At 57.8% G+C, this 23,967-nt stretch overlaps 1 protein-coding gene across 5 annotated transcripts; it reads right to left on the minus strand.

Annotated features, from left to right (window-relative positions):
- Positions 1–2,773: 2,773 nt before the first annotated feature.
- SCARF2 (scavenger receptor class F member 2) lies at positions 2,774–22,366 on the minus strand. 5 transcript variants are annotated; one of them, XM_050318483.1, is made up of 12 exons: positions 21,972–22,098; positions 21,284–21,491; positions 16,560–21,163; positions 14,820–14,921; positions 13,995–14,514; positions 13,673–13,891; positions 13,187–13,315; positions 10,586–10,689; positions 10,390–10,507; positions 8,851–8,972; positions 5,115–5,267; positions 2,774–4,789 (listed from the first exon to the last, which is right to left on the minus strand). In XM_050318483.1, the coding sequence occupies exons 3-12, from the start codon at positions 16,816–16,818 to the stop codon at positions 3,585–3,587; spliced, it is 2,931 nt and encodes a 976-aa protein (XP_050174440.1). In that variant the 5' UTR covers positions 16,819–21,163; positions 21,284–21,491; positions 21,972–22,098; the 3' UTR covers positions 2,774–3,584. The 5 variants fall into 5 exon arrangements, with proteins under 5 accessions (XP_050174440.1, XP_050174443.1, XP_050174441.1 ...); XM_050318486.1 differs by lacking the exon at positions 21,284–21,491 and having other exon boundaries at positions 16,560–16,618; positions 21,972–22,366; XM_050318484.1 differs by adding an exon at positions 15,616–15,658 and having other exon boundaries at positions 13,995–14,921; positions 16,560–21,491; positions 21,972–22,097.
- Between the last annotated feature and the right edge of the window lie 1,601 nt (positions 22,367–23,967).

Consider the following 23,967-nt stretch of genomic DNA (forward strand, 5'->3'; position numbering starts at 1 on the left):
CTCCTGCATGTTTTGTTCTCACTGGAGTTTCCCTTCTGAGTTTATTTTTGGTAGGGCCTGAAATAGGAAATGAATTGTTGGCAGCAGGCTGGCTTTTATCGCTGCTCGCCAGCCAAGCCAAAACAAACGTGCTGTTGTCCAACCCAAAGGCTCCTTCTTCGCTTTGGGAAATTGGGAGGAAATGGGAAGATCAGTGTTACAGTGTTGGTGGAGGAGGGGATGGGCCACAAGTGTGGTCCACACTTGCACTCCTCTGATTCCATGGATGAGGTGCTGGTGGAGCAGAGGGCTGGTGGCTCCAACACAGCATCTCCCGCCAGTCTCACCCACTGCTTCTCCTCAGCCATGGCCACCATATTGTCACCAAATGCCCTACCTGTCTATCAGGGAAGGTGGATCCTGCTCCATCTCAAGGGAGCAGAACACTTGGATTTCTCCACATTTCCCACATTATGACTGGGTTCAGCTGTTTTTCCCTGAGGTCAAAGTTTTCTGCATGTCCAAGAGAGAGGTGGAAAGCAGCTCAGAGCAGCAAATGTGTTCAGCATGTATGATCTTCCTGGTAAGCTCTCAGCTGCAGGGAAATGGATGGTTTTCAGCCTCTGCTGATTTGTGGACCTCTCACCAGTGTCTGCCATGGGGAGCTGTCAGTCAGAGATATCCAATGTGTGGCAGTGGGAGGGAAGTCTGCAGGATGCTTGGAAAAGAGATTCACGGTCACATCATGAGGAGACATCAGTCCTTCATGATGCTGAGGTGTGGTGATGTCTCACCCATGTCCTTTGTGGTCCATGGTGTCACAGGACATTGCTTGAAGAAGATTTTAACCTATCTGAACTGGAAAGGCCCTGTTAAAAAGACCCTGGAGGGAACAGAGGACCTCAGGTTGAATATCAGCTTGTTTTTCCTCATAGTAAGGCAAAGCCCACAGTGGTGGCTGCTGGGAAAGGCACAGGCAGACACCTGAGGCAGGGGTCCAGTTGTGGGTCTCCTAGTCCAAGAGTGATGTGAAGAAACTGGAGAGGCCAGGATAAGGGATATCAACATGATCATGGAGCTGGCATGCACTGCTAGGAGAAGTGGAGTGGGCTGGGCTGTGCTGGGGGAAAGGTTCCAAGAACAGCCAGTGACTAAGATCATAGAATCAGAGAATCACAGAATATCCTGAGTTGAAAGGGACCCACAGAGACCATCCAGTCCAACTCCTGACCCTGCACAGGACACCCCAACAATCCCACCATCTCCCTGAGAGCATTGCCCAAATGCTCCTTGAGCTCTGGCAGCCTTGGGGCCATGACCACTGGACCACTGCCCTGGGGAGCCTGTTCAGTGCCCAACCACCCTCTGGGGGAAGAACCTTTTCCTAATATCCAGCCTAAAACTCCCTTGAGAGAACTTCATGATGAAGTTGAACCCTTCTTGGTGGTGCCAGGTGATGTGATGGGGTAAAACATCTATCAACTGAAGGTTCATGTTGGACCCTCAAAGAAAATTCCTCCCTGGGAGAATGGCCTTGGGACAATCAAAGGGGACTGGGGCCTCTCCACCCATGGAGATTCCCAAGACTCAGTGAGACATTGCCACAGCCATCCTGATGTGATAGTTGGGCTGGAGCCTCTGGTGACCTGTCAGGACATACATGAGTGTCTGTGATGTGGGATTTTTGAATTTATCCATAGGCTGCTCACTTGCAGGCCCTCCTCTGGCTGGCTGGAGCTGTGATTGGAGCCCATGGATGGGCTCATGCTTGGATGATGCTCTACTGTCCCAGGATAGCCTAGGGATTGGGGCGAGCTTACAGTGCCTGATTTCCTGAGGGTTTTTTTCCAGTTTTGTATATAAGATGATGCTTCTCTGGCCAGTGTCAGACACTGAACTGGCTCCAGCTCCACAGTGCTGAGCAATGCCCAGCAGTGTGCTGGAACCCCATCCTCCTGTGAGTGCCATGCTGGGCTGGTTGCAGTCCTGGTTCCAGGTGGTCTCATCCCATCCTGGTGTCCACCAGCTGCATCCATCACCTCTGAGATTGCTGTGGTTGACCTTTTGGTCTGTCAGTCTTCTGGGCCACCATCCCCCACTGTGGGCAGAGCTCAGGATAGCTCAGTAGTGGGCACCAATGCTCCTGGCTCCCACGGAAGCAGGCAGCCCCAATTCTCACGGCAGGAAACATCCTTCTGGTCAGGAATCTTGGGCAGGCGCCATGTGGGAGAAGCCCCTGCCTCTCAGCTGCCTCCAGGCTTCTCCCAGCCTTACCCATGGCAGCATCGTGTCTGGGGCTGTGTGGAGACCTCAAATACTGCCAGGGTTGGCAGCCTCTGGGCAGGAGGTTAGAAAGCTGGGGTCAGAGCCTTGCACCCACTGCCACCCTTAGTGTCCTCCCACATTTGTGTCCCAACGTCCCGAGCACCCTGCCAGGTCTGGGCTCTCTTTGCCCAGTGGCCAGAGCTCTCTTGAACCTCAGGTTCTTGACCTAGGCTACACTGGGACGTGTCACTCACCAGGAGGATGCTGGATGCTGGGGGATGAGGGGCTCTTTGTCTTTTCCCCCACAGCTGGTCTCCTGAAGCCAGGTGAGTACATAGCAGCAGATCCAGCAGGACCTCCCTTCCCTTCTGTCTTCTGCTAGTTACCACCTGCTTGCACCTGCTGCAGTGTCATCCATCTCCCCACTGCATCCCACTCAGGACCAGGATAGCACCCAAGCAAGACTAGGTGATTCCCAGCACTTTGCCAGCCCGTGGGGAGCCTGGGGCAGGGAGAGATGGCGTCCAGCTATGGAAGAAATACATTTTTATTAGTAAAGCGCTCTGCAGAGGTGCCAGGCTCTCTCGTACCAAACTAATCCCTCCAACTCTGCTGGATGGGTTGTGGGAGCCTGAAGGGTGTCCAGCTCCGTCCATAAATAGCGCTTCCTCCTGGACAGGAGCAGCCCCAGGGCAGAGGGGAGGGTGGCATCAGTCGAAACCAGCTCGACCCCACGCCGGAACAGCGCAGCTGCGGCAGGACCGGCGATGGAGAGCTGTGCCTGGAGCCCAGGGCACTGGGGCAGGGGGGCTGCTGCCAAGGATGGTTGTGGGCCATCCCCGGCACTGCCCTGGGCACTGAGCAGTAGCTCAATGGGAGGAGCTCTCCGGTGCTCCGCAAGCCCAACAGACCAGAGTGGGATGCAGGAAGCGAGCGGCTCCATTACTGCAGAATATACCGTGGGCACATGGAGTACAACAAGCACTGCTTATGCGATCAATAATACTGCTACAAAAAAGGGGGGGATATGCCACGCACGGACCCCCCTGGGGTGGCGGCCAGGCCGGCTCCCTGTGGTCCTGCCCTGCGTGGGGAGGGAGGGCGAGCTGCCAGACCCAGGCAGGGAGCAGGAGCGGGGCATGGATGGAGGGACCAGGTCCTAGAGTGGGGGTGACTAAAGGAAAAAGGAGGATGAGAGTGGTGGAGGGGCATAAATGGAGGCTCAAGGCTCTTCCAGTGCCCCCTGCCCAGTCCAGGCTCCCCCATCCACTGGTTGTGCTGGCAATGTCCTCCTTCCCAGTGTGTGGCCAGGCAGTGTGGGGCCGGTGCCTGGCTCCTGGTCACTGTACTGCCTGGGCGGGCACAGCAGCTGCCCTGGGTGGCTCCAGGCTGGCTTCTCGGCTCTTCTTCCTGGGAGGCTTCTTAATGGGGGTTTTCTTGGCTGCCTGCTCACCAGGGAGAACCTGATCCTGGCTGCTGCCAGCACTTGGCTTCTCCACCCACTTGGGCTCCCCGGCTGCTGGCTCGGCCGCTCCAGGGATCAGTTTTTGCAGGTGGGGAGAGGTGGGCAGCAAGGGTTTGCTGGTCTTCTGGCCGCTGGCGGCCGCTGAGCGCTTGGCTTTCTGTGGAGGGGTGGGCTTCTCCCGCTGGGTGCCCACCCCATTCGCCCGGATGCCTACATCCCCCTTGTTGAGGCTCTGAGTCTTTTCCTTCAGCTGGGCAGCCAGCTCGGAGGCCAGCTGGGGATGCAGTGGCTCAGAGCGGGGTTTGCTGGTGCCGGGGCTGCGAGGAGCATCCTTGCCATCCCCGACCCACCGCTCGGGCTGGAGGGCGCCCATCTTTCGGAAGGCGTTCTGCACTGCCCCATTGATGTTCTCCATCGGCTCTGAGCTGGCTTTGCTCCTCTGCTTGGGCTTGGAGGGTGACTGGGGCTCCCCTGCGAAGCTGGCTTTGCCCTCAGGGACACCAGGCTCTTTTGGTTGCTTCTGCATTTTCTCCTTGCCCCGCATGCCGCCCTTCTCCTCCACTCTGCCCTGCATGCTGGCTGATGTCTCGCTCGGGCTCCTCTTCCTCTTGGCCAAGCCCTGGCCTTGCTTGGGGCTGCTGGAATGGGCAGCTGCTCGGTCTGGGGATTGGCTGGGTGCTGGCAGCGAGTTGGACTGGCCAGAGTTGTACCTACTGTGGATCCAGGAGACTTTGGGCTTAGTGCTTGGGTCTGGGGGTCGGGGCTTGGTCCTTTCCGGAGATGGTGGCTTCCCGGGGCTGCGGTGCTCCCCAGTGGCATCCTCCTCCTCCCTGGACTGCTTGGACAGGCGGGCGACCCGGGCGTAGAGCGCGGCACCGGCCGAGCCAGAGCCGCAGGAGGAGCGCTCGCTGTCCGAGGACTTGAGCAGGGGGGTCTCACTGCTGTCGGCTGGGAAGGCTCTGACAGAGCCCGTCTCCTTCAGGAATGTGTATTCGCCCGCTTCCTCCCCGCCAGTGGGGGCCACCAGCTTGTCCTCGGTGCTGGCGGGTGTCCCTCTGTCCCTGCTGTCACCCACGCTCTCTGTGGGAAGAGAGCACGGGGATGTCAGGTGGGATGTGCCTAACGAGGGGAAGAACCGAGGTGCTCCTGCAGGACAGTGGGCTCCCCCTGGACTCCCCATGTTCCCACCTCCCAGTCAGGAACCTCCTGGCTCTTAACCCTGGAACAGCAAACACTGGAGGAGGGAGCTTTGAAAATGCGTGGGAGGCAAGACTAACACCTTCATCCCTTCCTGGGGCATGAGGAACCAGGTGACATGGTCCCCACTGTGCATGGATGACACTTCTTCTTCGAGCAGGCCCCTGGTAATGTCCCCAAAGTCTCCTGGGGATGCACCCCTGCTCACCTTCATGGGGAACGCAGTACACCGGCCCCTCGTCCGTGGTGTCGAAGGAGGAGAAGGAGCCGCGGGATGACCAGGATGGGGAAGGCTGCTCCACCACAGAGGGTGGCTCGATGAAACTGCAGTTCAGGGTGTTTTCCAGGTCATGGTGGGCCACTGCAAGGGCAAGAAACTGCTGTCAGTGCCTGTTCTGTCAAATCCCCCACTACCCTCCTGCCAGCCAGGAGGGTGGGATGCTGCACAGCTCCCCTTGCCCACCTTCCTGGTGGTGTTGGGGACAGGGACAGCATCCAAAGCACAGGGACAGCTCTCACTGCACCTCCCCACCAGGTCCTCCAACCAAGTGCCCACAGAAGCCATCAACCAGCAGTAGTGGTGACCAGCATCCCCCATGCTTGAGCCATGGGCAGCAGAGCCCACTCAAGCCTCACACCTCCATCTATCCCCCTCTCCATGGAAGGTCTCCCCTGTCCAGACTGAGGATGCACATGACAGAGGGATGAGCCACCCAAAACCCTGGATCCCACAGGACACAGTGAGTGGCCTGGTTGTCACCCATGAGCTGTGTAACCTGGCAAACCACCCCACAAAGAGGGTCCTGGCACTGTGGCTATTCCCTTATCAGGGGAAGAAAATAGCTGCCAGCTTTCATTCCTCTAATTCCCACTTCAGCATCACTGACTGCATTTTTCTTTTCCATCTGCTCCTGCCCAAAGATGCAGAAGGATGATAAAAGGATGACTGCAGCAGGGGACGCACATCACTCTTTTTTTCCCATCTCTGCCACTTTTCGATCCCTTTGCCAGCTTCTCCCATTCTGAAGCTGAGTAGGAGCAACCCACACTGCTGAGGGGCCACCTGCAGAGAAGCCAAGTGGAAGAGACAAACCACCAGAAAAAGAACTCGGTTTTTAAAAACGAAATAAGGAAGCTGAGCAGTTAAAGTTGTCTGGGCTGGGGGGATAGGTTTTTTTCAGTTTCATCATTTTTAAGGCTTTTTACTGGATAAGTTAATGTTCCAACACACCCCACATGGCTTCCCCAGATGCTCACAGCTTCAGCATTGCCACTGGATACCCATAGGACCATGACAGCAACCAGCTGGCAGGAAGGACCCTCCCAGAAAGCCAGGCAGCATCAGATGCACTTGTCCCAGTCCCCATAACGCTGGCTTTTGTCCCCTGGGACAGTGACAAGTTGCCTCCAAGGCCAGGTAGGGCCTTACTTTGGAGCAAGGGCTGCAAAACTGTGGTCTCAGAGGGTGGTTGGGCACTGGAACAGGCTCCCCAGGGCAGTGGTCACAGCCCTGAGGCTTCCAGAACTAAAGAAGCATTTGGACGATGCTCTCATCACATGGTGGGATTTTTGGGATTGTCCTGTGCAGGGCCAGGAACTGGACTCAATAACATTCCATGATTCTATGAAAACCCTGTGCGCAGACAGGATCCCAGCTGCACATGAATATTTCCAGGTATTTGTAGGCTCTGCCTGTACATCCCATCTGCATCCCAATCCCAATTGTACCCCAGTCATGCTGCAATTTCCTGCTCAGACTGTTTGATTCTTGCACCACATCCCTGTTTTACAATAAAATTCAGTGTTATTGGGATGCCCCCTGGAACGCTTATCCGTTATTAGGGAATCTGGCCTCAGACATGCTGGGCTGTTAAAATGATGGCAGTGCTGCACATTTGTCCCTGCATAGTTTGGCTTCTTGGATTAAGGTAAAAAAAACCCAAGCAGAGATACTTAAAGAGCAAACAACCCAGAGAGGGGGAAGCAGCAGTTCCAAAATGGCTTTCCTTAAAATAAAAACCAAAAAGAGAAAATTAAAAGCAGCCAGCTGGAAGCAGATGAAGGGAGATGCTTCCTGAGAGGAGGCGTGACAAGTGACTGGGACTTACAGCCACGAGGCATCTCTGGTACTCCAGTGAGACCTAGGATACAGCCAAAGAATGAAATGAGGATGTGCAGCTCTCCTAGAGATTTTGGGTGGTTCAGGGACTCCCGCATGGTCCCCAGGGATTTACCTCCCCTGGGCAAAATATCATGGGCTGGTGGGGCTGGGAGAAGTGTGGACGCTTCCCGCATATTCTCTCCTGCCACTGCTCCCTGAAATCTCCTGGAGCCACAGCATCAGGGTGCCAACCCCAACCTCGCTTACACAGTGGCCAACTGATTTCCAGACCAGGATGGGGCAGTGAGGAGCTGCAGAAGGACCATGAGAGGGCGATCCCAGTCAGCCCAAGCTCCTCATGATCAGCATCACCCTCAGGGCTAGTTGATCTTTGCTGCTTGGTGGCTTCTAGCTGGGGCCACACGCTGATGTGGCAGTGTGGTTACCAGGATCAGGAATGCAGCTGCCACAGGCAACTCAACAGGTCCTCATCACCCCATCACCCCAGACCCAGCAGGGACTGGGAGCTGCTGGAACCCACGAGGGCTCTGCTGTGCTGGATAACACAAGGCAAGCCTTTCCCTCCAGTGAAATAGCAACCTTCAACCCCGTAACAGACTCCAGGAACAGCCCCAGCCCTGCTGGGACCTGAGACCATCCTGAGTATCCTTAGCCTTTCCTGAGGCTGCTGCTGTCCTGCATACAGACTGGCTGAACAGGTGCCAGCTGCCCATGGACTGGTATGGGGAAAGCACAGGCAGCCCCCCGTGAGCCCCCCCTGCCCTCACCACACACAGGCACCCTCTGTCCTCCCCAAGCTCTTCCCGGCCCCTTCCACAAACATGGCCTCTGTGATCCTCTGTTATCCTCTGTTATCCTTGCAGCAGGAATGTTTCTTGGGCCCCAGCATACCCTGCTCCAGGGAGAGCTTTGCTGTGCCCCACGTGGTGAGGGCTCATCCCCCCAGCTTTGATGCTGAAGCTCAATCATGATGTGCAGGGATGGGGGTCACCACAATTTGGCCTCACGCTGAGCCACTGTGCACTAGGATGTGACTGCTTGGGACATTCTACCAGCATGGCATGCCCAGGAAGGTTCTGGGCTCAGGAAGGGAGGCTGGGGCTGAACCCTATCCAGCACAAGGTGGGGAGCGCTGTCTTCACCCCAAGTTTATTCAATGGGTTGCAGCATATCCCCAGCTCCTCATGCTGCAGAGGTGCAAGGAGGGTTCAAAGCACACAGGGGACAGCATTTCCCAGCTGCCTGGATGCAGGGAGTCCCCAACAGCCCTGACAGCACCAGGTCAGGGGTTTTGCCAGGTGTGAGCAGTCCCCTACAAGCCCACTCTTTGCGCACAGTGTGGGGAGTTCAACCCGAGTCTCTGCCCATGATTCTGCTGCACACAACAGCAAGGTGGGCATCCCCCGTGGGTGCTCTGGGTCCAGACAAAGCTGGGGCAGGGTTAGCTCAGGACCAAAAGTGTAAAGGAGGCATTTTGCTAAGTGACAGGGACCATTCCTCTCCATGGAAACCTTGGGAGAGTAAACTCAAAATCCAAAACTTCTAAGCAGAGTTCCAGCACCAGGTACCACCCTTGCCTCACAAGGCAAAATTATGTGCTTGGAGATCCAGAGGCTGCAGTCAGAAAGGGTTGAGCCCTGTGAGCCAGGCGGCTTGCATTAACCATGGTAACACTTCTGAGGACACACATGTCCCTGTCACTGCTCTGCTGTGCTCACCACCCTGGTTTGAGGCTCAAAAGGAGCCACGCACACTGCCCTGATTGGAATAAAGCCCCTGAGGCCTGCCTGGCTCTGCTCCCTCCCCAGCTCCAGCACCTTACCCACGACCTTGGGCAGCTTCTGGCGGCGCAGAGGGATGCGGGGCAGCTTCATCCCGATCCGGCTGAACCGTCCACACAAGCGTTTTGGCGGCTTCTTGGCTGCTGCTGGGTCCTGGCTGGAGCTGCAAGAGAAGGTAATGGCACTGTCAGAGAGGCACCATTTCCCTCCCTGCAGACAGACTTCACGGGTGACAGGGACAGCCTTCACGGGTAACAGAGAGAGGCAGGAGCTCAGGGATGCTGCAAACACAAAGAGGGTTTTGGAATGATAATAGGGTGGATCAAAGCAGGGGCATGCCCAGGGTACAGGGAGTTGGGGACCCACTCAGGCTGCTGCCAGCCCTGGGCACCAGTTTGCACTGCACCAGGAAGCAGAGCAGTGCCAGGGGATGTTGGCAAGACCAGAACCAGCCATGGCCATTGGCAGTACAGCCCCAAAACACCCATAACACACAGTCAAGACTCTGAATCTTTTAAAAAAATAAAAATCCAAAGCCAAACACGTGGCTTCTCTTTATTTGCTCTCTGGTTTGGAAGCCTCCCGGGGCTGAGTTTTCAAGTAATTTTCTGCAGCCGTAGGAGTGAGTAGATTTGCATGTGGATGGAAGGGAACCCTCACGTACCCACTGCTGCTGTTACCCCTTGGGATGCTCGGGTAAGGGGCTGCACTGGGACAGCACCACGGGTCACCCAGAGGTTTGGGTACACTGTGGTCTGGACACCCTGGGAGAGATGAAACTGGAGCCATTCCTCCTCTCCCAGTGCCATACCTCACCCCACTGGGCTGCCTTTGGGCTTTATCTGCAGGATAATTTCCTGCAACCCCCAGGCTCTCCAAGCCAGCTATGCTGGGCTGGGATTGAGCTGGCAGGGCTGCAAGGGGAGGCTTCTGGAAAATTCCTGTGTAGTGGCTGGAGGCACGAGGGGTTTTTCTCTGCATCTGGAGGAGCTCCAACAGTTCTCTCATCCCTTGCTGAGCAGTGGAAGCACTTCTCCTTGCTGTGGGTATGTCCCCATCCCTGTCCTCACGGCAGAATGTTACCTGGTGCTGCGAAAACCCTGACCTTGCTTCAGGAACTCACTTTCCCAGCCAAGATCATCCTCATGCAGAACAGTCAGCATCCCCCCTGTTCCCTAGGTCTCATTCCATGGCCCAGGGGTTTGTTCTGGGGGTTTTGACCACGTCTTAATGCCCTTGTTGTATTTCAGGATTCCCTTTGCAGATCAGTTCCAACCCCCTGGAGACTGGAGGAGACTTGGTGGGTCTCCATAAAGTGCTGGTCCACAAGAGAGAAACAAAGTCAGGGAGAGCAGAAGGGGGCTCCCCAGGCCCTCACCCTGAGCCCCTCTATCAGCCCCAATGACTCAGCAGGACCTGCTCAGACCCCAGGGACCAGCACCGTGCCATGTGGGCAGCACTGCTCTGTCTGTTTCCCCACAGCACCGCTGTCCCAGCTTGGTCCCTGCATCCCCCCGTCAATCCCAGACCCCACTGGTCCCCCACATTCCTAGCCTGGTGAGATCCCTCCTGACACTCACCTGCAGGTTTCGTCCTTCTTGCGGCAGACACAGCAGCAGCAGAGCAGAGAGAGCAGGAGGATGAGCAGCAGCGCCAGGAGGGCCCCTGCCCCGATCACCCCCATCCTCTGGTTGGCCTCTGCAAGGCAGACCCGTGGCTCAGCCTGGTGCCAGCCCTGTGGCAGTGGCAGCCCTGGCCGTGCCCTCCAGCACTTACCCATGTGACAGGCGCCTGTCAGGGGGTCGCAGGCGCCATCGTGGCAGCTGCAGGATTCAGCACAGTTGGCTCCGTAGCGTCCAGGAGGGCAAGTCAGGTTACAGCTGGAGGGAAGGGGCTAGGTGAGAGTGGTGCAACCCCTACCCCAGGCACAGCAATGCGGAGCCGCTTGGCTGCTACCTTATTCCAAGTCCTCCTTGCTCCAAGGAGCACTTCTGCAGCTTGCTCTGACAACTCAGCCACACCTGAGGGGCCCTGCAATCTACAGGGATCAAGAGCCCATTGTCCACTCAGCAGTTTCGCCCAATGCTCTGGGGATTTGGCCCAGCTGGATCTCAGACACTGTCAGTGCTCCCCTTCACCCATTTACCATTCCCATTCAGCATTCCCCTTCACCATTATCATTAGACGTGGTAATTAAGAAAGGTCATTAACCCAGCAATCACATCTAAAGACACCTTGGCATCAGGCACAGGGATTCCAGCTCAGCTCAGCAGTGATGTGGCTGCAGTACCCAAAGGCCCATCCCTACCAAGCTGTGCAGAGCCGCAGTGGCCACAAGCTGGGAAGGTGCCCAGATCAACTTTTTTTTTTTTTTTTTTAGCCTCCAAGAAGGAAAAACAACAGAGCAGCCCTGAGGCACACACTCCATCAGAGTGGGCCTGCCCCATTCAGCTCTGCCTGCTGTCAAATCTCCACCACTGGTAAAATGACCTCCATGTGGAGTCACTGAGGAGAGGGGGACATGCATGAATGGGCACCAATCCATGAGCATCAAGGACTCTAGCATGGAAAACATGCACCAGGCATATGCCAAAGCACCTGAGCCTCTCGGGAGTGGGACCAATCCAACACACCTCCCCAGCTGTGGGCCAGGCACTGCAGAGCCTGACTCGGATGGATTTGGAGATGCCAGCCGCACTGCAGGGCACCAAACCCTCCACCAGCTGCATCCTGGCTGCAGCAGCTGCAGCTGTAAGGAGCCAGTGGGCCCCAGCCCAAACCTGCTCCTCCAGGGATGCCACTGCCCCCAGTCCTTGGCGCGGTGCCTGTAGGCAGCTCAGCCCATTTCACACTCCAACCACTTGCAAAGCACCGCCTAGGCCAAGCTTTGTGCCCACCATGTGCCCGTCGTGTGCCTGCCGTGTGCCTGCCGTGTGCCCGCCAGCATGGGCGCTGAGCCCCCACATCAACTCCAATGGCTGTGCTGTGAATCAAATGCAGTAGAACAGAAGCAGAGATGTTCCTTCAGCAACACAAAACCTCTCACCCCACCACTTGGCCCCACATATCTGCCCCATGCTGAGGTTTTGGGAGAGCAGAGGGGGGTGATTTTTTTTCCAGGACGGTCTTGACAACTCTGGGAAAGACAGGGAGAAGATAAAGCACTTTGTGCACACTTTAGCAGCTGTTCCTTTAGTATCCTCCCGACACAGAGCTGAGAGGACACCCCTTCATGGTAAGGACAATGCTTCTGTCTTCCTTCCAAAAATCCCGTTTTTAGCAAAATTACACACTACTGACAGAAACGCTGGTTTGCACATAGTCACAGGGATCCGCCTGAGCGCTGGGAATGTCCCTGAGCCCGCCTGGCGTGCACCGCATGGCACAGCTCAGCTCGCAGTCATGGCACCAGGACACTGCTGGGGCTGGGCTGCATCCTGAGCATCCTCCAACCCCACAGTGCTGGTGCTGTGCTAGGCTCAGAACAGTTTCATCTCAGGTTTTTTCCAACCTAGTTGATTCTGTGGTTCCGTAATCCATGCTCTGTCCTCTGGCACTGTGCCAAAAGCACCACCGCACCCCCATGGTGAGTACTGGGACCCTCTCATCTCTGCCTTCGCTAACAAAGGTGGTCGTGATGCCCAGGCTGAGCATCCTGAGCTGGTGCCTGTGCCAGTGGCTCTTTCAGCACCGTGGGTGATTGGTGAAGCCCCACAAAAATGAACCCCAAAATGAAAATGCTACCTGTTTCTACATCCTGAATGAAATGCCAGCATGAACAGGATACCAGCTCCAAATCCCTGCCCTTGCCATCACCCTTGCAGTTAATTGCTGAGAAACCCTGAGCACCACCTGGCAGGACCTGTCTGCATGTCCCAGCCAGGCAGGAAACTCCTTCCTCTTGTTTTCAAACAATATTTCAGTCCCATGCTGAGAACACCTACCCAGGGATGTGAGCAGACCCTTGCACCCCTTCCCTGGACAGGGGGAAGGAGAAGGCCTGGGTAAAACCCTGGCCAGAGTGAGAGCTTGCAGCAGGACCCCCTGTGGACTCCATGCCTGTGAGGCTGTTCGTTATTCTCTCTTTTTGGAAAGAAATTCCACCCTGGACTTAAAAAAACCCCAACAAACCACCATTTTGTCAGGTTTTTTTGCCAAATTGGCATTTTCTAAAGCACAATCCCTGTCGCAGAATGATCTTGCTGCTAACGGTTCTGTGGGCATGTCCTTCCCCCTCTGCTCCCCACATCATCCGAATTAACACCCGCGAGCACTTCTACAGTAGGAAACCCCTCAGCTGAGAACCACATAGGGTCCAATGGGGCAGGAGGTGCCTGAGCATCACCCCACAAAGTGTGCCCCCTGTGCCTCACTTACTAGGTGCCGTGGGAACCAGGTTGGCAGAGGCACTGCCCGGTCTCGAAGTGGCACTGGCCGTTGACGCAGTCGCTACAGACAAAGGCGCAGTTCTCCCCATACGTCCCGTTCCGGCACTTGGTTTCACACCTGGGGAAGAATGACGGCAGGTGGCTGGAGCATCCATGGCACTTGGGGACCTCTGGCATCCCCCGACATGCAGGGAGATGGGGCTGTATGTCACTGTGGTGGCTTAGGGTTTCTGAAGCCAGGAAAGGGGTACAGGGATGGACTGAGCTCTCTGACACAGCCATGGGACTTGGGCTGCAAGACCTATGCCCAGGTAATGCTGTATACTTGCAGTGAGGCTTAGCTGTCAAGCTTTCCTGCAGACTCTTGTACCCAGGATTGGTTGGAGGGCTGCAGAACCCCTCAGCAACCCTGTTTCCTGAGCAGGGAGAATCAGGGAAGCCAAGCATCACTCTGCCAGGATCCAGCTACACTCACCGATCTCCGATCCAGCCCGGGTTGCAGTGGGAGCACTTGCCATTGATGTGGTTGCAGGTGTGGCCATCCTTGCAGGGGGGACAGACCTTCTCACAGCCCTCTCCATAGAAGCCAGGCAAGCAGGGCTGGTCACATTTGGTGCCATTCCAGCCTGCCTCGCAGGTCAGGCAGCGCCCATCTGCCACAGTGCATGGCTGCAGGCTCTTGCACTGCCCACATCTGCAATGGCCAAGGGGGAAACCATCACTCAATGCAGCCCCAAACCTCCTGCTGCCGCCTCCCACCAGTGCCAGATCACAGCCAGCAGGGTCTGGCCACTCACCGTCTCCGGCAGCCTTGGCCGTAGAAGCCGGCTGGGCATGGCTCGCGGCAGTACTTGCCCCGGTAGCCCGGCTCGCAGGTGCAGGTCCCATCCACCTGGTTGCACTTGCCCTTGTAGCACTGGCAGTAGCGGTCACAGCGGGGCCCAAAGGTCCGCTCCCGGCACTGGCAGCGCCCTGTGAACTGCTCGCAGGGAGAGTTGTTGCAGGAGCACTGGTTGTTGCAGCCGCGGCCCCACCAGCCGGGCTGGCACAGGCAGTTGCCCGTCTGCTGGTCACACTGGGAGTTATGGCTGCAATAGCAGGAGCTGGAGCACTGCGGGCCCCACCAGTTGGGCTCGCAGGTGCATTTGCCTGTCTTCTGGTCGCACTTGCCATGCTTGCAGAGGCAGATGTTCTCACACTTGGGACCCCAGCGGTTGAGGTTGCAGGTGCACTGACCCGTCACGTCCTCGCATTGCCCGTTGGGGTGGCAGCTGCACATCTCCTTGCAGTCAGGACCCCAGAACTGCCGGGGACACTCTGCGGGGAGATCCATCAGCCCCAGACTGCCCAGGGGGACAACCCCACCACTGGAGGGACCCGCAGTCCCAACAGGACCTCTTGGCCACCACTGTCCCTCTCTTCTCTGCAGTGCATTGGATTTCAGAGGAGACCCCGGCACAGGGACAATGCTCAGGGGACAGAGACAGGGGACAGGCAAGGGCAGAGCAAAAACATTCACAGACCCATCCCTGATGCTCTGCTCTGGAATGCTCACCCCAGGATAAGCTGGGGACACCCCAGTGAACCCCACTGAGGACACAAGGGCTCCTGCCAGTACTCACTGGTGTCGCAGTTGGCGCCGAAGTAGCCATGGCGGCAACGGCACTCGCCAGGCCTGACGCACACCTCGTTCTCCTTGCAGGTGAAGTTCCCCTCACACACGGCTGGATGCACAAACAGACAGCAGGCATGAGTGTGAGTGCTTGCTCCCCCAAGCAGTGCCTGCTCATCCCTGCTCCCCCAAACCCTCCCAAAGCCCCCTAGAGCAGGGAAAGGGCTGTGCAGTGGCCCTCTGAGTGCTGCTGAGCTGTGGCACTATCACCATCCTAGCAAGCATGGTGGCTGGACGGGACCCTTTCCAGGAAAATGCCACCAGCCTCCTGTCACCCAGCTCAGCTCCAACCCTGCCACCCACATCAACTCCATCCTGGCCACCAGCCTCCTGCCACCCAGCCAAGCCTCGCCCATGCCAGCAGCTGCACCCAGCGGGGCATTGTCCCTTGCTCAGCTCCACCTTGCCAGAGGGGAGAAGGGGGCATGGGATAGAGGGGTTGTGGGCAGCCACAAGCATGGTCCCCTTCCTTGCACTCCTTATGGACCACAGCAGTGCCACTCCCATACCACCACTGCCTCTCCCGCATGGCCACCAGCCCCCAAAGGCCACCAGCCCCTCTCTTGCTGAAGGGAACTTGTGCTGAGGCCGATGCCTGGAGCCAGGCAGGCACAGGATGTGGGACAGGCAGCATGGACAGGCAGCACTGTGGTGCAGGCAGGTGCTTGCAGATCTCACATGACCCTGGACAAGCTTCCTTAGGTATCAGGAGAGGGAGAGACAACCACCCATCCCAACCACCTTACCTGGGAGTTGTTAGACCTACGGTGATGGATACTATAGAAACCCCTAAAACAGACAGATTACACAGGTTAGGAGCAGTGAGTCTAACAGTTAGTGAAGGTTGGGGGGCAGGAGATGGGGACAGCTCACTGTGGGACTGTCCTCCCCACACTGTCCTGGCAGATCCTGTCCTTCTCCCTTCCAGTGGGGATGCATCCCATTCCCAAAGCATGCAGTGAGCGGTTACAGGGCTCATGCACTGTGGGTTAGTTGGTTACATGGGCTTTGCTACCAGCTGCAAACTGCCACCTGTGGCTCTCCCGGGGTGTGGTGAGCCCCGTGGCCAGCCGAGACTGCAGGGAACCCTGAACAGCCACCTTCACTGTGGTAGCAGTGCTGGGGATGATGCTCCCAGGATTTCATGATGAGCATCCATGCCGGGCTCACTGTGGCCCCAGTAAAGAGCTTTGACACCTTGTATGGCCCCAACCCAGGTGAGGTGGTCCCTGCCTGCCCCAGCAGCCTCTCCCCATTGGGGGCATGATAGACATGTGACTGGTCTGGGTAGCTTCTTCTCCACCAGTGTCTCTGGCTCAGCTCCCTGTGCTGCTGCAACACTTGTGGGGAATCTCGGTCCCATTCCTGCAGCTGCACCTTCACGCCACGGGACACCTTGCTGTCCCTCGAGTCCCTGAGCAGCAGCCCCAAATCCTTAGACCCAGAGCTGTCTGTCAAGGAGAGAAACCCCCACAGCTCTGTGACACCGAAGTCTGGGCCTGAGCACCCTTTCCATCCACATGATGCTGGCTTGGAGCACTGCAGGGAGGCAGGACCCTGGCTGCAGGTCCCTAGGACAGGGGATCCCAGCCACAGGACACACCAGGGTGGCCCCCGACAGTGATGGTGAGGCCAGGAGGGCTCAGCAAAGGATGGGCAGTGTCCAACGAAGCAAAATGCCAGTGTTTACCTATTAAACACTCGCTTCCTTGTTGCCTCCATCCCAGGCAGCACACAAGCACCGAGGAGCTGCAGGGGGGAAAAAGCATCACGAAAGTTACAACACTCAGAAAGTCCTGGTCCTTCCCAATAACCCACAAGGAGCACTGAAACCACGGTGCTGAGAGGCCCTGTGAGGGGTTGCTGCATCCCCATGGGGCAGAGAGAGCTCTTGGCTCTTCCTTCAGCACACAGGGGGTTGAGTTATGGATCTGCAGGGGGGCACCCATGGGTGCTGCTTCAGATGTCCCACCAACCACTGAGGTGACTAGAGGAGCAACAACAAGACCACTTCCTCCCTTTAATGAGTGATGAAACAGCAAAAGTCATGTTTACAACCTCTACAGTAAAAAAAATAAATAATCCACAGAACCCTCCCCAGAGCTGGGAAAAAAGGGAAGATTCTAAATGTCCCAGAGGAAAACATGACCTGAACCTCAAGCTCGCTGCTTGGTGGCCTAGGATCAGCACCCTAAAGGCAGGCTGGAACCACCTGGCCAGAATAGCTGGAGCACAGTCGGTTCCCAGGGGATGCCCCCCAGCAGGGGGATGCCAACTACAGGCAATTGGAATGTGTCCCTGAGCACCTGGGTGTCCTGCAGAGCCACCACCTCCAGGGAGCACCAGGCACAGGATCATCAGGCAAGACCTATTTGGCACAAGCTTGATCAGACCCCCTCAGCGGCTCAGCCAGGGATGCTCAGCTCCCTGCCTGGATGGGACATGTAGGGACACCTCATCTGCACTTGGGGGTCCAAGCAAATGTTCAGGGACTCATGATGCTGCAAGCAAACGTGGGGAGTACAATCCCTGTGCCACAACCTCACAGAATTCCCTGTTTGGGGACCCTTGCTCATCCCCAGAGCCACCCACTTGTCCTCAGGGTGATCCACGCTGCCTGGTCCCACGGGTGATGGGAGTGATGCTGGAGGGTCACAAACAGTCCAAGCAGTTGCTGCAGCCAAGGAAAACTTCACCCGGGCTGGTCTGCAGCACAGCCTGGAATGCATTTGGCTTTTTTTTTTTTTCTCTTTTCCTCTTTATACGTAACAAATGCAGAAGAGGAGGAGACAGCAAGGAAGTATTCGCTTGAAACCCAGTGCAGTCACAGGACCATGTCTGGCTGCCAGACCGCCTCGTCCTGGGGCCAGGGAGGGAGCTGCCAGCAGCCCTTTGGCCAAACTGGGGTACTGGGGATGCAGCTCCCACCACCGGCCCCTGGGCGGGCAGCACCCACATGGCTGAGCCAGGAGCATCGTGTCTCCCTTTTCGTGGATGGTGAAAAGTTGGAAAGGAGGCAGAAAAGAACCACAAAAATGATTCGAGGCCTGGAAAAAATGCCTTGCAGCCAGAGCCCAAAATAGCTCCATCTACGCAGCCCGTGGAAGCAGTCGCAAGATGCTGTGGTGGCAGTGGCGCGTACATCCCCCACCACGGGGACCCCGGGGCTCGAGTGGAGGGCTCTGCTCTCGCCAAACATGCAGGGGGATGCAAGGGGTTTACAGCAAAGGGGGGTCAACCACCAAATCACCTCCCTGAGGACTGAGTGGGCTGGAGTCAAGGTTCTCCTCTGCAAGAGGTTTCAGGCTGCCCTCTCTGAAAAGCTTTGTCATCTGTGCTGGGATGTTCAGATGGGGAAGGGTCCACAGTGCCTCTGCCTTCCCATGGTATGGGCAAAGCCCCCACTGTTCCACCTGGGATTGCTTTCACCACTCCACTCTTTATAAATTCAGTTTGGTGGGGTTTTAGATGAAACCATCATGGGTTTGCAAGAGGGAACCCCTCAACTTGGTAAACCTCCTCCCCCCAAAGGCTCAGCCTGGCCACCAAAAAGGGCATCATAGGGGATGCGCCAAAAACCATCATTCCTGATGAAAGCCCCAAGCTGACAGTGGGAGCTGGGAGTTGCTAGAACACACTGGTAGGAGGAAAAACTCTTCTGCCATGAGCTGGAGGAGGTGAGTGGCACCTTGACCACCACCAGCTGGGATCCAGCCCGCCACCTCTTATCTTTTGGGCTTATCTTTTTCCTGATAGCTAATCTCTCTTTCCCTGTGCCTGTTAATGGCATCCCACACCCTGCTCAGCCCATGCCCCGTTTATCAGCAGCTTTGACAGCAAACACTCTCCCGTGGCAAGGAGAGGTAGCCAGGACAGCACTGGGAAACCAGTGCTCACAGCGTGGTACCTGGCCTGGTCCCCGAGCACAGCCAGCCAGGGGAGGGGCAGTATTGGCTGCAGGGGACCAGCGCCCATCAGCGTGTGGGACTATAAGATGTTTCATGGCCTCAGCTCCTTAAAAGAGGGCTTGCTCCACGTGCCCCATGATCACTGGAAAGGGATAACTGGGAGAGGTGTTTCAAAGCTCACTCCTGACCCACATGAAGACATCCAGTGCACATACATTTCCTATTTCTTTCTCTTTCCTTCAAAGTGCTACAAATGCTGGGAAAAGAAAAAGGAAAAACTGCCTCTGAGCTGTGGCCAGGACTGGGAAGCTCAGCTGATGTGGAGGAAGAGGAGCACGATGTGGGCAGACACGGAGCTGTCACCTGCAGGGATGAGTGCTCCATTCCAGCCTTGGCCCCAGCCCGCTGCCACATCCTGCTCATGCTGAGCATCAGTGGGACCTCAGCAAAGGATCTTGGGGTTTCCACAGAGGCAGAATATTTTTCTTGTGGATTAGTATCCTACATTGTTCCCTGTAACACATCCTCTCTACCAACAGCTATGGAGAGGGCTCCTGAGGCAGGAGGGGTGGCTCCTCACCCAGACCAACACAGCCCTCTCTGAACAATGAGGAGCAGGCTCACACCCCTGAAAGCAGGAGCAAGACCCTGGGGATTGGGTGGGAGCTGCTGCCCATGGTCTCAAGTGAGACCTCCCTGCTCAGCCCACTGCAGAGGAGCCCTGTGGACACCTAGCATATCCCCGGCACTCAGAGCATCACTGGCACCTTCCCCATTCCCTGACACTCCCATCAGCCCTGCTGCTTCTCCCAAGCATCACTGCAGTGCTAATCTCCTTCTTTCTTTGTGTTACCCATCACTTGGTGCCACCCAGCTTCCACTGTGTGGCACACAGCACTCTTGGTACCAGCGGGTCCCAGCCAGTGGCACGCCCCCAGCCAATGCCAGCTGCAGCTCCCCAACCCCAGCTTCAGGGTGCAGGCAGACAGAGATCCCCAAGGCAGGCAGGAATAGGACTGTGTACAAAAACAGAAACCCTTCAGGCAGAGAAAGAAAATAAAAGTAAGTGAATCCCAAAGATTAGCAAATGAGAGCGTTGGCAAGAGAGCAGGACAGGGACAAAGCAGTGCCTAGGCTGTCACCAGCCTGCATCCCCGCCAGCACCTTTGGAGAGGGTCATGCCAATGGGCAACCAATTACAAAAGAGCTTCAAATTTAGGGACAAGTTGCATTTAGAACACAAAACCCAGAAGAACCCCAAACACGCCCTTTTCTTCTGCCCTAAATAGTTTCTTGAATTGCTACTTGTAAGCCAGATCTCAGTAAGTCACATCATCCTCCCCCTGAGCCCTCCAAAACCTGTGGTGGCATCTCCATAAGATGCCCAGGTGGGCTTTGTAGAGCCTAGAATCCAAGCAGCAGTTTCACCAGGCTCAGGTGAGGGACACTGGGACCCCAGGCCACCTCTAGCCCCTCTGCCCCCAGCCCCAGGCACAGGGCAGGACCTGCAGCACCAGGGCATTGGGGTCACCAGGATGGGTTTGGATGGTGAGATATGTCCTCCATGCCCATTGTACACAGTCATGATGGTCTTGGGTGCCAGGCAGGTGGGTGGGGAGGGAAGAAGGGTTTGCGGAAGGGTGAGGGGCGAAAAGTGATGCAAACATCATCTGAGCTTCCTAGGGACCATCCCTGTCCAACTATCCCCAGCTCCCAGGTTGTCTTCAGGTCCTGTTCCCACAGGAAGATGGACACCACCCCCTGCCCATCCCACGGATACTGTGCTACTCAACAGCCAGTGCCTCTTGCACATCCCCATGGTACCCACGAGTGGCACAAGGAGCGAGTCCAAGCCCTGCAGTACTGGTGCAGCATCTTCCCAACCTTCATCCAGTGTGGATGGGGGGGTCCCTGTGCAAGGGGAAGCACCCAGGCACCCCATCCCCAGGACATGGTGGCAGCTTTGCTGGGCAGGTCACAGGCAGCAGAGGAGGGACAGCTCCCTGCATCCTCCCCTGTCGAGGAACAGCACAGGCAGGAGCTGTGGCTGCTCTGGCTCGTGAAATGCCTCCTTAGGAAACTCAGGTTGTAATCTGAGGAGGGGGCACCAGCGCCGTGCGGCCCTGCTGAATGGAGCCATTATGCGGCCCCTCTCGCTCACAGCACATGTTTTCCTTGTGGACTCGTCTGACCTCATGGGTGAGATGTAAAGGTGCATTTATGGCCTGGGCCCCCATCAGGGGCAGGGGATCCAGCTCTCTCAGGCAGGAGGCATTAGCTGTGGGCAGTCTTCCCCTTTGCTGGGGCCAGCCTGGCCCAGGAGCCTGGGCAGCACCATGCCTGAGCTCTGTGGAGAAGCTCAGCTGAGCTGATGCTCTGCAGTGACCTGTGGGACACAGAGAGCATTGGGAGTGGCGACAAGGCAGTGCCACCTCCCAGGACCCTGCCCCCAGCCAGGCAGGCAGGATGTGACCCCCCAGGACAGCTAAAGAGTGCCAGCACTCACTTTCTGAAGCCAAATCCGAGGGTCCTGGAGCTGCCAACTCCATCATCACCAGCAGCCCGGGGCAGCTCCACCATGATACCCAGAGCATCCTGCATCCCACCAGTCCAGGCTCAGTAGCATGACGGGCCCCTGGGCGGTGCAGGACTGACCCCTCCACAGTGCAACCCGATCCCTGGAGGCACCCAGGACTGGCTCCCCACCGCAGATCCTGTCTCAGGGATGCAGGGTTGACTCCCCACCCCTACCTCTCCCCTTAGTCCATTCCCAGAGTCCATTCCCAAAACCAGCTCCCCACAGCAGAACCGGCCTCGGGGTGTACAGAACCGGCTCCAAAAGAATTCAGGACCGGCTCTCCTCAACACGACCAGTAGCGGTGGAGTGCGGGACCGGAGCCGGGGCATTCAAGACCGGCTCCCCGCAGCTCCCCGGAGATCAGGACCAGCCCCCGCCCCGGCCCCACTCAGGCTCGGCTTCTCACCCCCGCCCCGCCGCCGGCTCCCCCCGCCTCAGCCCCGCACAGGACGGACTTTGTCTTGAAAGGCGCCCAGCGCGGCGGCTGCCCGGGATGGGGGATGGACCGGCGAGCCCGTCCCGTGTCCCGTCCCGCGGCCCCGGCCCCGCACCGCGGTGGGAGTCCGGTCCCGTCCCGCACCGCACACCCCACACACCTGCCCGCCCCCGCTCCTACCCGCCGGCCCTGCAGACGTTCCTGCCGCGGGGGCTCAGCTCCTGCGCGGCTCCGCGGCTCAGCACCGGCAGCACCAGAAGAACCAGCAGCGGCAGCAGCGCGGCCCCGGCCCGGGGGCGGCGGGGCGGCCGCAGCCCACGGGCCTCCATCACCGGTGGAGCGGCGGGGCCCGGCCGGACCCGGCACAGCCCATACGGGGTCGGTCGCTGTCCCCCCGCCCCGGCTCCGCCACTCCCGGTCCCCGCCCGCCCCGGTCCCCGCCGGTCCCGGCTGCCGCTCGGCGGGCGGAAGCCGCGGTGCGATCGCTTCGCCACCGCCTCCCCCGCGCCCCTCTCGGCAGCGGCAGGAGGGGCCCCGCCGCCAGTCAGGAAATTCCGCATTGGTTCCCCTGACGGCGGGCCAGGCTCCGGGGGCTGCCGCCGCCGCCGCCCCGGCCCCGGGCAGCGCCGCTCCGACGGCCCCGGGGAGGCTCCACTGGGTGGGCAGCGCCGCAGAACCGGGGGAGGGTCCCCGAGGGAGAATGGGAGGATGCGAAGTCCTGGCTTCCAGAGCAGCCCAGGGGTCCAGCAGCTCCCGGGAGTCCTAGGAGTCCAGTGTACCCGGGGTTTGGAAGGGACCGAGGTCCGGTAGCACTGAGGATCGGCTGTCACGTTGGTTTGGTAGCTCCAGGTCCCCGTGAGGCCCCGGAAGTCCGATGGCCCCGTGGTCTGGCTCTCCTGGGATCCAGCAGCTCCAGGGGTCCGACAGCCCTGGGTGTCCAAGAGTTTTCACTGTCCCAGGGGTCTGGCTGTATCTGGGTTCTGGCAGCCTCAGATGCACAACAGCCATGGGATCTGTCTGACCTGGGGTTCCAGCAGCTCATGGGGTCCCATGGCCCTGAGTGCCCAAGGGCCCGTGGGTCAGTCTGTCTTGGTGGTCCAGTAGCCCTCAGAAGGCTGAAAGGCCCATTATCCATCTGACCCAGGAATCCAGCAACTCCAGGTGCTTGACAGGCCCACGATCTGGCTGTCCTGGAGGTCTGGTAGCCCCAGGTGTGTGACAGCCCCAGAGTCAGACTCTTCTGCGGTTCTCTGGTACTCCAGGTCCTTGGGAGCCAGGTAGACCAGGGGGCCAGCTGACTGGGGGATCCAGCAGCTCCAGGTGCCAGACAACCCCAGGATCTGGCTGTCCCAGAGGTCTGGTGGCCCCAGGTGTATGACAGTCCCAGTGTCCAGCTGTCCTGTAGGTCCAGCTGTCCCAGTGATCTAGCATCTCCATGTGTCTGGCAGCCTGGACCAGACTGTTGGGAACCATGCAGGAACCCATGGTAGCTAAGTGGTGCCTGCAGCAGCAGTGCCAAGGAAGCATGACCCTGCACAGGGACACAAGGGCTTCAGAGCAGCCACAGGTTAACCCACTGTAAGGACACAGCTGGGAACTGGGGGAACACCCTGGGCACCCACAGCGGTCCCACATCTCCGGCCTGGTAGAGGTCAGCAGCACTGCAGTAGCACTGGATGGGCTGGGGCTTCCTTGGCCACCACTCTAGGCCAGCTGCCTTTTCAGCTCAATGGTCAGTGCAAGAGATGCCTCAAACTTCTCTGAGCTCCTGGGACATCTGATAATGGTATGGGCAAAGTGTGGATAGGGACACCCTGGCCTTCTCCCCCCATGGTGGCACAAATGCAGCTGAATAGCTGCATCTGTCTCTTGTGGAGTGCTGGCTGCTTGCAAACTAAGAGCTGTGGAAGGTGTATGGACAGTGCATCTCCCACGGAGCTGACTCTGAGGGTCACACACCTCCAGGGGTCTCCTGTAGATGTGGAGCCTCCATCCCAGTAGGCATGAGTTGGGCAGCATCATTTTGGAGGGGATTAGGGAGTTCTGGGTGGTGTCCTGAGCACCTTCCCAGCCCAAGGATCCCTGCACTGAGCAGTGAGTAAGTGCATTTGGTGGGTTCTCACCACCTTCAGTGTTTGCAGGGACTCACAACGGAAAAGTCTCTAGTGGTCTTACC

Source organism: Myiozetetes cayanensis, unplaced genomic scaffold, assembly GCF_022539395.1.
Source record: "Myiozetetes cayanensis isolate MyiCay16 unplaced genomic scaffold, myiCay2020 scf21, whole genome shotgun sequence".
NCBI classification, from domain to species: Eukaryota; Metazoa; Chordata; class Aves; order Passeriformes; family Tyrannidae; genus Myiozetetes; species Myiozetetes cayanensis.